The sequence below is a fragment of the Mustela lutreola genome, chromosome 5 (assembly GCF_030435805.1).
Source record: "Mustela lutreola isolate mMusLut2 chromosome 5, mMusLut2.pri, whole genome shotgun sequence".
In the NCBI taxonomy this organism is placed as follows: domain Eukaryota; kingdom Metazoa; phylum Chordata; class Mammalia; order Carnivora; family Mustelidae; genus Mustela; species Mustela lutreola.
The window spans coordinates 84,713,320-84,727,891 of NC_081294.1; the positions used below are offsets into that span (position 1 = coordinate 84,713,320).

Genomic DNA, 14,572 nt, shown 5'->3' on the forward strand with positions numbered 1-14,572 from the left:
ATAACCTGCTCTTTGCCCACTCACCTTGAACTCTGAAGACCACACAATTCTTACTTCTTCCAGAGTCCGTCTGGATTTTGTATCAGTTCCTTGTCTCATCTTCTGAGTACCAAACACGACAGCCCGCCACTGTCAATTTTGGGATTCTTTTGGAATCTGCTTTTTGACCAGGGCCCTAGTCCTCATCTGTCAAGCTAAGACATGAACTGAGAGTTGGAATTAAGAATTTTGGCTATAAATTGAGTGTTCTTGAGCCTTGCTGATCTCGATGAGTCCCATAAATCAGAGATAATTCAGGTTGTGTATAACACTGTAGTGCAGTGGTCAGATGCTTAGGTTTTGAGTCATGCCCACCTGAAGGATCATGCTGGCTCTGGAGCTTGCTATCTGGGTCATCTTGGGCAAAATTAAGCTCTCTTATTATCACTATCATTATCTCTTCAATTGGGATCATAAGAATACTTACCTTAGTGGGCTACTATGAAGATTAAATATAAGGATGCAAGTTTAGTTCCTGACATGGCAAAAGCCAGTAAGTAAGCAGCAGCTTCCAGACATTGTTGGTGTTGCTGTTTGTTCTGGGAATAAAGGAAAGGCCCTTGTTCTCTTTTACCCTATTCAGATAATTGGATCAGGCTAGGGTCTGGACTGGGATGAGTAACAGGACAGTGGCATTAGTTCTGTCCTGAGGAGGCTCTTGTTTCCCTGCATAAGGGAGCTAATCAGGCTCCAGGATACTGAAAGGGTATTTCATGACTAAATAGTTCCCAAAATAGCAGCAGTATGCAATGCTTCCAAAATGCCAATTTCCTTGAGACTGAATCTTTACAAGACTATCTTCCTCTCTCTGAGCCTAGGTGGAAAACAGTTATTTGCCTCTCTGAAAATAGTTTATAGCTCCTGGACTTCTCCACACCCATACTCAGTACCATGTGCTTAGTACTAAGTCCCATTTGCTTAGTACCAACCCTACACAGATGCAGTCACTCAGTCCTCACCTGATGGGCTTGCTGTAAGAGCTCCATTCTCTCCTGAAGAATCTGACAGTCATACTCTCTGCTCTTCCTCAGCATCTGCCGCCGTAACTTTTCTACTGCTGTCCTCAGCTCCTCTTGCTGTTTTTCACTTAACAATTCACCAAACTTGATAACAGTTTCTTGCTGCAGAGCATTGTACAAAGTAGCTTCTAGCTCCTGGATTCTCTGGCAAACAGAATTAGAAAAGTCTAACTTTGGAACTTAACATTGATGTGTGTCAGGTGAACGGAGACGCTTGTGTGTATGGTGGTGGGGGAGTCACACATTGCCGTAGTCATACAGGATCATAGCAATATGATAAACTTCAGAGCTTGTCCAGCCTGACTACCATTTTGCTAATTCCCTTTGTAGGGTTCCCTAAAAGCCATCTAGTTAGCAATATGTGAAGTTCTCTGATGGGGAATTTTTTTCTTTTTCCTGGGATCCTGTCCATTTCATTTAGAGGAAGTTCTTACTATAGTAAGAGAATTGTCTATCCTTTTGTTCCCAAATGTAGCTGAGAATAAGTTTGTTCCCTTTCATTTGACAGTCCTTCAGATATTTAGACATCTATCATGGTGGCTGTACTTTTAGAAATAAGCATTGAAAAGTGGCCCAAGTTGGAATACTTGAAACTGGAGATATATTTCATGCATAAAAGGCCACCTCTCTACCACACAACACATCTATGAACTTGAAGATGGCTGTACAGTCTCCACATCTTAAAATACAAATTGAGAGATATGATCTAAAAATGGCCTAGAGTCTTCAAAATTGGTCTTTTTTTTTTTTTTTTAATACTCTGAGATTTACAGCTGCTTTAGCTATGAAATGCCTCCTTGAGTATTCTCTGTTTTAGGTGAAGTGTTTATTGCTCCTTCTATCCTAGTTATTTTTTTAACATGCCTCAGATATAGGAGCACAGACCTACAGTCTTACCCCGTGACTTTGACAGAGGTGGATGGTCATGCCTCGGTAAGGGGTGTTTTCCTAGCTCTTGTGCTGGACTAAGCAGATCTCATCTTTTTAACATTAAATGTAGTTGTCTGAATGAGTACTCAGTCACGGGACACACAACACACAACGGAGCCCTATCATGTAAAGGTGGAGGAGGCATGGATAAAAGGGTAGGAAGTGAGGGGGAAAGTGCTTCCTTCTTCATTCTCCAGGGATCAACTCTCATTTTCTCCTTTCCCCATCAAGTGGTGCTCAGAATCTCTTACTCATTTTGGAAGGGAAGACTAATTCATCTTTGTTACAAGCAGGGGCTAAGTGCTTCACTCTTATCCCCAAAGTGACTCAGGCTGCTTCCAGGAAAGCATTATAAAAACCTCTACTAGCAACTCCTTGAAATGTTCCTCTTTTAAGTTTGGTCTTTTTCTCCTGAGTCATAACTGTGAATTAATGGTGGGGTGAGGGCTTAGAAGACACACAAGCTGTAGTTCAATATTAGCAATTATGGATTACAAATTTGGTATGGGGAATGAAGCAAAAGTGCTCCTCAGTCAGCACAACGTTCAGTAGGAGAGAGAAAGGCCCAGCCCATTCACCAAAGAGCCTTCCATACTGTGGCTGGATTATGGTAGTGAAGGCCACACCGGTATTACCCACTTGCTTTGTCAGGCAAAGTTCTTTCACTCTCCAAGCCTTCATTCTCTCCTATGTAATATAGGAATAATCAGATTACCAATACTTCACAGACTTGTTGGGAGAAACATGTAAAGTGAAAATGTATATAGCAGACATTAAAAGCTCTATCATTCTATCACTACATTAGGCTCCCAAACAACTGGATTTAATAAAATTTCTCTTTAATCCACAGTACCACCCAATCTGTCCTTCATTAAAGCATTTTATAATAACATACACTTAATTTTTTTTAATGAAGCATAATTAAATACTTATTAAGTTTTGTAAGAGTATTATAATAGGAAAGAGATAGGGAAGCATTTGTTCTAAAACTGGAACTGGAAGCCACTGAATGAATGAGCTTCACGTCATGGTCTATCCACTTGGCGTGACAAGTGAACCAGGATGCTTTACTCCACAGTAGAGAACTGTGAACACTCTGGGTGTCTTTAGTGCTTGCTGCACCTACCATATATGCTTGGTCGAGAGCTTGTTTTCTGTAGTCTAGTTCTTCCTCTAGATAGCCTTTTATTTTGCAGAACTGTTCCTATAAAAAGGGGGCCATAATGAAAAATAGAAAGAGTCAATTGAGTTTACTAGGAAGTGATAAATTGTACTGATTAATATAAATTGTGCTGATTAATTTTTCTCAAATTTCAACATAAGACAAGTCATTAGCATTTGCAGGGTCAAAGATACTGTCTGTTAGGGAAATGGGAAATAGTTCAGTTTTCATAGCCTCACACAGGGAATGTGAAAATCAGTGGAAAGAAGTAAGAAAGACAGAATGACCAATCTACATGGAATGTTTTAAAGGATTTTTATGCCAGTCCAAGAGAGTACATGGTTAAGGACAGATCTGATTTTCACAAGGTAAGTTAGTTACTAGTAAGTATATCTGTGCCAATATATTGGCAGGGTCTATTTTTGTAAGAATATTCAGGAATGTAATATGCACAGTGGCATAATAAAACATAATAAAAATTATTCAAAATTATTTGTGTACAATTAGCAAACACAAAGATTGATAATGATTTAGAGAATAATTTAAGAGAGAGCTTCTGCTCCTGCCACAAAACCCGGACGAGCTGGGACTTCAACCTAAAGTTCTCCTGCTTGTCCTCAGTTTCCACATGCCTGCTCTCACATTGCTAGCATCTTGCCATTAGCATTTAAAAATAAATCTTTGTGTATGACGTAGCCGCAAAGTACAGTCAGTTCTTTCTTTGTGTGCTTAACTGAAGGAACAAGGACATCTTCCAACACTGGAGGAAAACTTGACTGAATCCACTTTGGAGAGACTGTCTGCATGCGGCAGTTGTGCTGGTGACTTTTCTGATTACCTCTGAGCTCCAGAGCCTAGAACAGTGCCCAGTACAGGCTGACTGGGAAATTAAAAATTTGTATATCTGAAGAGTTTTCAAGGTTCTTGGGTTGTTGTTATTTTTGTTTTTTTAAGGATTTACAGTTCTTGTCACATGCTTTGACTTTAGAGTCTAACCTTTTGGCAAAATAGAAAGTCCATGTAAAAGACAGCAAAAGATGTGTAAGTTGTCACATGCTATATAAATACAAGTCGTCCTTATTATAGGATTCCCTAATCTGATAGGAATCACTACCTGGTTTTTAGTGTAATAACACTAATGACAGTACAGTTATAAAATTCTAATGTATTCCTGTAAGTTATAATCAATAATTCTTGTGCTTCGGAACTTAAAAAAATTTTAATTGTAGTAAAAGACACACAACATAAATTTTATGCTCTTAACCATTTTTAAGTGTATAGTTCAGTAGTGTTAAGGATATTTACATGGTTAAGGAACTAATCTCCAAAATGCTTTTCATTTTGCAAAACTGAAACTATACCCATTAAACAATAATAACACCCCAAGTTCTCTTCCTGTTAGCCCGATAGCCATTGTTCCTACTTTCTAGGAGTTTGACTACTCTGAATACTGACGTAAGTGGAATCATCCAGTGTTTGTCTTTTTGTGACTGGCTTATTTCACTTAGTATTATGCCCCTGAGGTTCATCCATATTATATCATACAATTTCCTTTCTTTTTAAAGCTTGAATAATATTCACTGTATATATAGACCACATTTTGCTATCCATTCATCTGCTGATAGACACTTAGGCTGCTTCCATGTTTAAGCTATTGTGAATAATGCTGCTTTGAACATGGCTGTACTTTCTGAAACTCTATCTTCAATAAATTTGGGCATATACCCAAACATGGAATTGCTGGATTGGATGGTAATTCTATTTTGAATTTTTTCAGCAACCACCATAGTATCTTCCTTAGTAGCGACACACCATTTCACATTCCTACCACCAATGCACAGGTTCCAATTTTTCCACAAGCCCACCAACATTTATCTTGTTTTTTGATAGTGGCCATCCTAATGGGCATGAGATGGTTTGGAGATTTTTAAAATCAGAGTTACACCCATCATTTCTGTAATTTTAACTATGACTCTATATGGTGGAAAAATTATTTAGCCTAAGGGAAAAAAACACTTAATTGAAATTTTCTTCAGTATTAGTTTATAGAAATATTTTTAAAATACAATGTATTTTTGAAGAATATAACTTGAAATTATGGGATATTTCCAGGAATTCTGTTCCATAGTTTGTACACAAAATACTGGAAAGCTGCAAACTTGCTTTTCAGTGCCAGATAAAACTGGTAGAAAATAGTTGTTTTCCATTTGCCTTATCAATTTTTCTTTGTTTTTCTGATACCTCATCTTTGTACTCACCATGTCACTTTCCAATTCCATCATTTTCTGGTGTAGGGCAGCCTCTGCTCCTTCAATTTGCTGGATCCACTAAGGAGTAAACAAGACAAAAAAGTCTGAAACGATTGCCTGATATGGTGTATATTGTGCAGTCTACTGAGCTGCTTTGTCTATTTTTATATCTCAGAAGCAGAGAAGAACTGAAGTGAAAACTTGGTGCATTTTATGTCTTAGGTCAGGAAATATAGTCATACGTCCATTCATTTGTTCATTCATTCAACAAATGCATTCATGGATGTCTACTATGTGTCAGGGACTGCATTACATACTAAGGTTTTGATGGTGAATAAGATCAACATGGTTTTTTTTTTTTTTTTTTTTTTTTTGCCTTCCTTAGAGAATACCATAGGAGGCTTTCTTGGAAGTGACAACTGCAACAGAGTCCGATGAATCTAAGTCAGAGATGATTAGGCAAAAATGACAGAACGGTTTCAAGCAGAAGAGATATCCAGTTCTCCATGGTTGGGGAAAACATGATAAAAGAAAGAAGGTCCAGGTGAGATTGGAGAAATAGCAGTTTTTCAGTGTATGAAGCTGCCAACAGCTAAGTGTTGAAGAATCATTTTTGTTGAGTAGAGACATTTTAAATCACATAAAAAAAAAAAAAAAACAACCACCTTTCATAATACTTAGAATATACCATCCTGGTAAATGGCACTGATGTTAACACTGATTAGCACCCTGAGTAAAATTAGATCTTGAATAACACAGCATGAGCTTACCAAATATTTGGTTTAATAGAACAAATTATTATAATGGGTCTTTCCTAAGTTAAATATCAGCTTATCCCTCAGGGAGGCAGCTGGGCATTATAATCGTGGGGGTTCTAAAGGCACACTACCTTGGGTCTAATCCCAATTCAAGTTTTTCATGGATGTACAGCCTTGAAAGGTTGTCTGATTTCTCTAAGCCTCAACTTTCTTTCCTAAAAAATAGGCTAATAATTTGAGGCTTAAAGGATACAATTAATGTAAGGCACTATTCACAGTGTATTGAATATACTGGGTACCCAATAAATTCTAGTTTGGGGTTACAGTGTGTTTTTGTACTTCTAAACTGTTAAAAACTTGTCTTACTATTAGAAATTTCTTTTTTAGTTTATCTGTGATAAATCATGTGGTACACTGAGCATTTTTTCTATATACCAAGGCCTTGATATTCATAAGGTGACACCTATCTGACAGCCTAGGCAAAAGAAGAAATGCCCAGGGAGACTGGAGGGGATACAATCTGAGTTCTTGTATATGCATGTGACTTCCCCCTGAAGCAAATTTCCATCAAAAGTCATGGGTAAATTGCCTCATAATGCAACTATATACCATCAAGCTTTATCAAAATGCTTCTTTTCACTTGCTGCCCATTTATCATTGTGAAACAAATTCTCTTGTAAACAGTGTTTTTAAGAGTATAATAAATTGAAGCAGTTCGGTCATGGGCTTTAGATACACATTTGTGTGTTGACTCGAAGCCCTTATTACTTGTGATGCAGGAGAAGTTCCTGAAGCCCACATCTCAATGTCCTCATGTGGAGAATGCAAACAGTGGATGAATATAGGACAGCTGTAAACAATAATGAGATCTGTGCAATACCTGGCCCATAACATGTTCTCACTATGGTCGCTGTTCTAACCTTTTTTTCTCTCTTTTTTTTTAAAGATTTTATTTATTTATTTGACAGGGAGAGAGACAGGGAGAGCACAAGCATGGGTAGCAAGAGAGGGAAAAGCAGGCTCCCCGCTGAACAGCGACCTTGACTCTGGGCTCGATGCCAGGACCCTGGGATCATTACCTGAGCTGAAGGCAGCTGCTTAACTGACTGAGCCACCCAGGTGCCCCTCTTGCTATTTTTTTTCTGAGAGAGAGAGAGCGAGCGAGCACAGGCAGGGGGAGGGACAGAGTGGGAGGGAGAGAGAGAAATTCAAGCCAACTCCCTGCTGAGTGTGGTTCCTGACATGGGGCTCGATTCCCTGACCCTGAAATCATGACCTGAGCCAAAATCAAGCATCATACACTCAATCAGTTGAGCCACCCAGGCGTCGCTGCTCTTACTATTTTTAATATAAAGTCACAAGATGATTTATTTGGTGGTCATTTGTCTAGGTTCAATCTCTGATTACATTATATATCTGAGATTATATATATAATCTCTGATTATAATCTATATATAGATTATATTCCTAGGCGGCCGAATGCTATTCAAAGTTGTAGTATCAGAAACTTCAAGATTCACATTTAGAACTCCTGGGAGGGGCGCCTGGGAGGCTCAGTGGGTTAAAGCCTCTGCTTCGGCTCAGGTCACGATCCCAGAGTTCTGGGATCAAGCCCCACATTGGGCTCTCTGCTCAGCAGGGAGCCTGCTTCCTCCTCTCTGACTGTCTCTCTGCCTACTTGTGATCTCTGTATGTCAAATAAGTAAATAAAATCTTAAAAAAAAAAAGAAGAAGAAGAAGAAGAAGAAGAAGAACTCCTGGGAGATAGAAATATTCATTTGCAATTCCCAAAGGTAGAAGGTGACTTTGAAACTTGTGAATTGTGAAGACCTGCACAGAAGGTAACTGCCCAGACTATAGGAGTACTAGTTCTTCCAATTAATCTTCAGTGCTAAGCACACTGTCATCCCTCCGTACATGTTCAACTGAACCCCTCATACCTGTCTTGCAAAGGAGGTGAGTGGAGGCACAAACCAATTCACCAAAGCTCTAAAAGAGCAGGTCCTATGGGCTCCACATAGGGCACCTCTTGCTTTCAATAAGATGCTTAAAGGGAATTTGGGTGCAGCGGTTAAGAAGATCATGGACTCTGCAAACAGACTGCTTGAGTATGAACCCTGATTCCATCATTTTCTAGCTGTGTGACTGGGGCAGTTACCTACCTACCTTCTCTGTGCTTTGGATTCCTTTCATATGAAATTCCTCACATAGAACAGTCATAACAAGACTTTGGCAATTAGAACAGTGCCAACTGTAAAAGAAGCCCTATGCAGGTATTAATTATGGTCAAGTTCAAATTGCACCACCCATCACACAGGGCAGGGAATGGAAGATTTCTTCCAATAATTTAAGTAAATGTGAGGCACAGAGACCCATTTCCCTTTTCTTTTTCCTATTTATATTTTCTTTTCCATTTATCTCTCATTTCCTTCATGTCCGAATCCTTGCCTTTTATAGAAAGGCAAATTTTCTTGGTATTCCCAAACTAAGTTGACTTTTCTTGCAATAAAGAATTATAGTCCTTTAGGAGTCCAACTGAATGAGACACTCTGGCTTTCGCTGCCAAGTAAACGTAGCAGACCTGGGAATACAGACTTGTGTTTTCTTCATCCAACTGGATGTCACTGGAACACTGTCCTGTGGACATTCATAGTCACTTGTTCACTCCTTCAGTAAACATTTGTTGACCACCTCTTAGATGGGCTCGACTGTTGTGAAAAGCTAGGCAAACAAATATGGATATCATATTTGCTCTCATGGAGCTTAAAGTCTAGCAGCACGTGGTTGGGGGGCATATAACAACAGCAAAAAATGAGCAGCCACATTATAGTTGTTAAAAGTCATAGTAGCAGATGCATAGTTCACTGTGGAAACAGAGAAAAAAGCCCCTGACTGGACTTGGGTGAATAAGAAGGCTTCCCTATGTGGGGGATGTCTAATGGTTCAGATTTAGCCAGACCAAGGTAGAAAAGGAAGACAGGAATATCTTCTAAGCAAAGAGAACAGTGTAAAGGGCCAAGGGATGAAAACAGTGATAGAGATGGAGAGAGACAGAGAGAGAAGACTGGGGTCCCAGAAGGATTTGTATATGGCTGGACCTTAGCAATGAACCAAAGAAACAAGTGGAATCCTGGAGAAGCAGCTAAGGGCCAGATCCTCGAGGTCCTCATGGCAAGTTCTGGATTCTAGACCTTAAGTTAGAGATAATGTGGTGCGATTAATTTTTGTGGAGAAGTAAAGTGATAGGTCTGTAATTAAATCATAAAGGAAGTAAGTTTTTTACAAATCAAATTCCAGATATCATTTCACAGGTAAATACCTCAGTATATATCCCTAACAGATAAGGCCTTTAAAAAAAAATCCTTAATTCAAAGACCATTTTTATACCTTGCAAAATAAACATGAACTCCTTTTGTTATCTCATTCCTGGTCCTATTAAAATCTCCCCAGCTGTCAGCAAAATGTTCTTTTCTCCATACTTAGTGTCCTTGAATCAGGATCCAAAAAAGGATCATTTCAATATTTCTTAAGTAACTTTTTATTTTATAGCAGTCCTTGCTTCTCCCTACATTTTTTTCCCTTTATGTCATGATTTGTCAATAGGTCATTTCACCTGGAGGATTCCCTCACTTCAGACTAGAGAAGGCAGATCAGCAAGTTTATGGTTTCATTTAATTTATAACAAACTCTACGCATTTAGGAATTAAGAAAGCATCTCAAGGAATTTATACAGTATCCAACCACGTACACAAGCCTCTCAGGTATGTGCTGATTCTTGCTGCATCCCGAACACAGCCGTCATCAAGCTTCTCCACTTAGCTCTTTGTCTTTCTTCCTACCATTTACCAGGTTTCGACACAAGGGGGCCAGAGCACACTCAGTGTTGCTCTTCTGCCAGTCCCCAGGTTGGGCTTTCTGAATGAGACTGCAGTGAGCCAACACCGAATTACAGAATCAGTTGGGGACAACTGGTCTGTACGCAGCCAGGGAAGAGCTCATAACAAGAGCCAGGCACCATTTTACCATCTCTTGACAAAGCTCTTCCTTACTGCTGTCCCAGTTTGGGAGGGATTGTTTGGATAAGGTAATGCAGAAAGTTTTCCATTTTTTAAGTGACTACAAAGCAAGAATTATCCACCCACCCCAGATCAGTGTGTAGAATTTTTTTGTGTGTGTTTCCATTCTATTGGGGTTGTATCACCCTGAAAAAAAAAAAGGATACCTATTAGGTATTCAGTAACACAAAGTCATGTGCAAAGAGACCATCCTTCAACCCTACCCTGCTCTTTAGGTGTGAAGTCAGACATTGAGATGATTTGAATGTTAGTTTGATGTATTACCTTTTCTGCCAGGGACAGCACAGTGCTGGCCTGAATTATGGCCACTTGTTCTTCATTTCTTAAGTTCTACAAAAGAGCGAGAGAAATAAAGAAAAGAGGCTGAGGATAGTTAACGATAATTTGCACTATCCGAACATACTGCCCTCTGCCTGCCATAGATACTACCACATATGCATGTATGGAACATAACATTCTACTTAGTAACAGTTCTCAACAAAAAGTTCATTCAAAACATGTAAAAGGACATTAAATGTGATTTCTTTTATATCTCTAATACCGATTTGATTTTGTGTTTCTCTGCGTGCATACTTTGTAGGTTATGAGAAAAGCAGAAACCAAAATGAAATAAATAACAAGTAATCTTTTCATAGTGGTTTGATGTGATTTAATGGATTCTGTTCTCTCCTTTGATGATTTTTCAAGGTAAAAAATGGGTAACTCCTTCAACCTATATGCATCATTCCTATAATATCTCAATGAATGGTCCTCCCACTGAATTAATATGCCTTGACCCTGCCTGGAAGGTGTTTAAAAAGAAAAGAGATTATAGTTTCCTGGTCCATTTTTATGGGGCTGCCACCAACCCTACTATTTAGCAGCATTTGCAACTGCATGACTGATTAATTTCATGCTAGATGGCTCTAGGCAACAGTGAGAAGGTAATTAGCTTTAATCACTGCAGATGTGGTCGGCATTCAAATGTGAAACCAGCTCATGAAAAGCACTTCACCAGTTCTCATTTCTGCCACTGCCTTCCGGACAGCCTTACAACCCCTCAACCGACTTGTTTGATAAATGATTGATTCTCTTTAAAGAGCTACAGCCTTAAGTGAACATGGCTTCTCACTTGCTATTATTTTACACATGATGCCCTGGCAAGTATTTCTTGCTTCTCTTTGGGCAAATTCATATATTTACTGCCCTTAACCAGTTCATTACTTACCCCATTATCACCCAGGATATCAAGCTGCTTTATGAGATCAGGGATGTTCACATCCTGCAATATCAAGGAATACATTCAAATCAAAGACATAAATGCGGCTTACTATTTTATCACCGCTTGACCTGTAACAATGAGAAGACATTTTAATAACCATACTTCCTTGGGTTGTTTTCAATCAGGCACACATGGTTTTATGTTTTCACTCTGCTTCTTCCAAGCTGCGTGAACCTGGCAAATAACTTAACAGTTCCAAAATACCTCCTTCATAGGCTGATTTTGAGGATAAAGAGATGGTATGTGAAAGAGTCTAGGATACAGTACAAACTTGGCATTCTTTCATTAGATTTTTTTCTTATTAATTGCCAATTTTTTTGAACTATGATAAACTGTAGGTAGAGAGAAAAGTAACAGGTAATAAATAAAATCAACTAATTTCATTCTAATTAATGGAATTCTGACCTGGTTGAGATTTTGACTGCCACTTAAAAAACTACAGCGCATTCCATTTTTTAGCATTAATTTCATGCTATGGAAAATAGCTCATTTTATCTATATTTCTTGAGTCAGTTTGAAGCAGCTGATCTCTCTGAAAAAGTTCCCCTGCATATAAATTTCATCCGCTAGAGTAGGTTGTTTGAGATTTATCTAAGAAAAGTATCTCAGGAAAAGACAAAGTAAAGTCCTTTTCATTTAATTAGAGCTGAATTTAAAAAAAAAGCCAACAAACTCCTCTGTTTTACAAATTTTGGGGCAGTTGAGGAAGGACAGAAGTTTAAACACCATGAAAGGGGTTTAGGACGGAAAACAAGGAAACACAATTTTACTGCCTAATTTTCCTCCCACTTTTTACTTCATTAGTACGCCTCTCTTCTCTTACAACCAGATACCAGTCCATCCAACCCTTACCACCAGGAATGGTGAGCTCTACCTCAGTTTCACAGGTAAAGAGAAGGCAACAAAAGCAGGTATTATTTGGCAGCTCAAGTGGGAGCAGGAAGGGCCATGCATAAGGTCAAGGAGAGACCAGGAACAGCAGGAGGCTTCCCAGCTTTCCCTCTGGGATTGATATCCACCACGTGATTTCATTACATTGAAGGACAATATATTTTCCAGGAGATGGAGCCACCTCCATTCAACTTTAATGTTTAAAATGGATCCCAATATCCTTAAAGACAGAAGTACATTTTATCTAAATGAACAACATGTTATAAATCATAAGTCCTTCTAAAAGAAAAATCTTCCCTAAATTAAATGTAATGGAAAGAGATGGTGGACTAGATGATCTTTAAGGTCTCTTCAAACATCAAAATTCCAAGCTTATGAATCCCATAGTACTTAGAACAGCATAACAATGGGACTCGACAAATACTTTATCTGGTATACTTGAAATCTGTTTATCAAAGTACTGGGTTTATTTAATATTTCCCCTAGATAACTAAGGGTAATTATTTTAATATTTTGAATCTGTATCTTCTTTACCCTGCTCTGTTCCTGTGTTCTCTGCTATCCCTGTTCATACATCTGTCACACATCTTTTCTTAATAATTTTTTTAAAAAAATTTATTTTAAGTAGGCTCCAATGCCCAACATGGTACTCAAACTCATAACCCTGAGTTCAAGGGTTTACTAACTGAGCCAGCCTGACACCTAGATGCAACTCTTTTCAGTTGCTACATAGTTGGTATCAAAATAACCCCCAGTGACTAAAAAACAAAAGTTTTTTAGTTTTGAACAACCTTCCCCTTTCCAATTCCCAGTTTTTCTACTTTTTACAAACATAAAAAATTGAGTATCTGCCTACCTTGACACCTTCTTTCATACAGTAGATCTGTAGAGCACTTACACCATCAGAGAATGGGTGAATTTGTAGGTTAAATGGAGGGGATCGTCTCTCTCTTTCCTTGAAATACAGTGAAGAATATATGGGAATTAAAAAAAAAAAGAAAGAAACAACTGATCAAACATTAAATCGGTTGTGTGTGTTCTCTCTTTAATGCTATTGCAGTAGCTTATCAATGTCATGTGGCAAAAAAAAAAAAAATCAAACTTAATTTAATGGAAAAGAACTGACTGATCAACTAAGAGGTATGGTAGAAGAATTTATAGATGCTGTCGTTTAGTCTTGCAAATTTTTTGATCAGAGAAATGTCAGAAGTGAAGTTCCCATTTAAACTATATGAATATTTGGAGCTTTCAGGTGTCACAGAGAACGGTCTTTTGACCCACGAAGTTTTATGGCTGCTAAAGGCCTTTTTGCATATTCAATCCACTCGAGCTGAAGATTTGTGAGCTACTAAACAGGACTTTGCTCTTCCTCACTGAGGAAAATGAACTTCTAACTCTATCCAGATCTAATTTGAAAACAAAACAAAACAAAAAAACAACCCCCCCCCCCCCCAAAAAACCCTCAAAAAGAAACTCCGGGCAAAATAAGAGAGCCATCCAATGGGAAATTTTCTTATCTTTATGTATCCACATACATTCAATGAGATTCTAAGCCAGTTTTTTTTTTTGTTTTTGTTTTTGTTTTTTTTAAATTTTAAGTAATCTCTACCTGTAATGTGGGGATAGAACTCATGACCCCCCAGTCAAAAGTTGCACACTTTTCTGACTGAGCCAGCTAGGTGCCTCAAAGAAGTCAGGCTTTTTCTTTTTTCTTTTTTTTTTTTAGAGAGGGAAAGCAGGGGACAGAAAGAGAGATCTTAAGCAGGCTCCATTCCCACTGTGGAGTCCAACATGGGGTTTCATGTCAACCCTGAGATCATGACCCGAGCCAAAATTAAGATTAACTGCCTAAGTCACCCAGGTGCCCGTTTTTTTGTTTTGTTTTGTTTTTAAGCAATCTCTACACCCAGCATGGGGCTTGGACTCATGACCTCGAGATCAAGAGTCACAAGACTGAGCCAGCCAGGTGCCCCCCAGGCCAGATTCTTTGTGATACAATAAAAATCTGATTTGATTGATATGTTTTACTAAAAAAAAAAAAAAAAAAAAAGACTGAAATTTGGTCAGGTTAACCAAGGTATTTCCTAAAACAAGTTACCTTGCTTCTTGGCCTTTTGCATAAATGTGTTATAGATTAAAAAAGTTTACTCACGAATTCAAGTGTGTAACAAAATATTTTTGTATTTA

The 14,572-nt window shown here is 38.4% G+C and overlaps 1 protein-coding gene across 7 annotated transcripts in view; it reads right to left on the minus strand.

The window, feature by feature from the left end:
* JAKMIP2 (janus kinase and microtubule interacting protein 2) overlaps positions 1-14,572 on the minus strand; it is a 175,537-nt gene that overhangs the window by 23,505 nt on the left and 137,460 nt on the right. For all 7 annotated transcript variants that reach the window (XM_059174984.1, XM_059174983.1, XM_059174982.1 and 4 more), the window contains 6 exons: positions 13,242-13,340; positions 11,441-11,494; positions 10,498-10,563; positions 5,409-5,477; positions 3,115-3,192; positions 999-1,202 (listed from right to left, as the gene is read on the minus strand). In XM_059174984.1, coding sequence (XP_059030967.1) covers positions 999-1,202; positions 3,115-3,192; positions 5,409-5,477; positions 10,498-10,563; positions 11,441-11,494; positions 13,242-13,340 — 570 coding nt within the window. The remainder of the gene's footprint in view (positions 1-998; positions 1,203-3,114; positions 3,193-5,408; positions 5,478-10,497; positions 10,564-11,440; positions 11,495-13,241; positions 13,341-14,572) is intronic.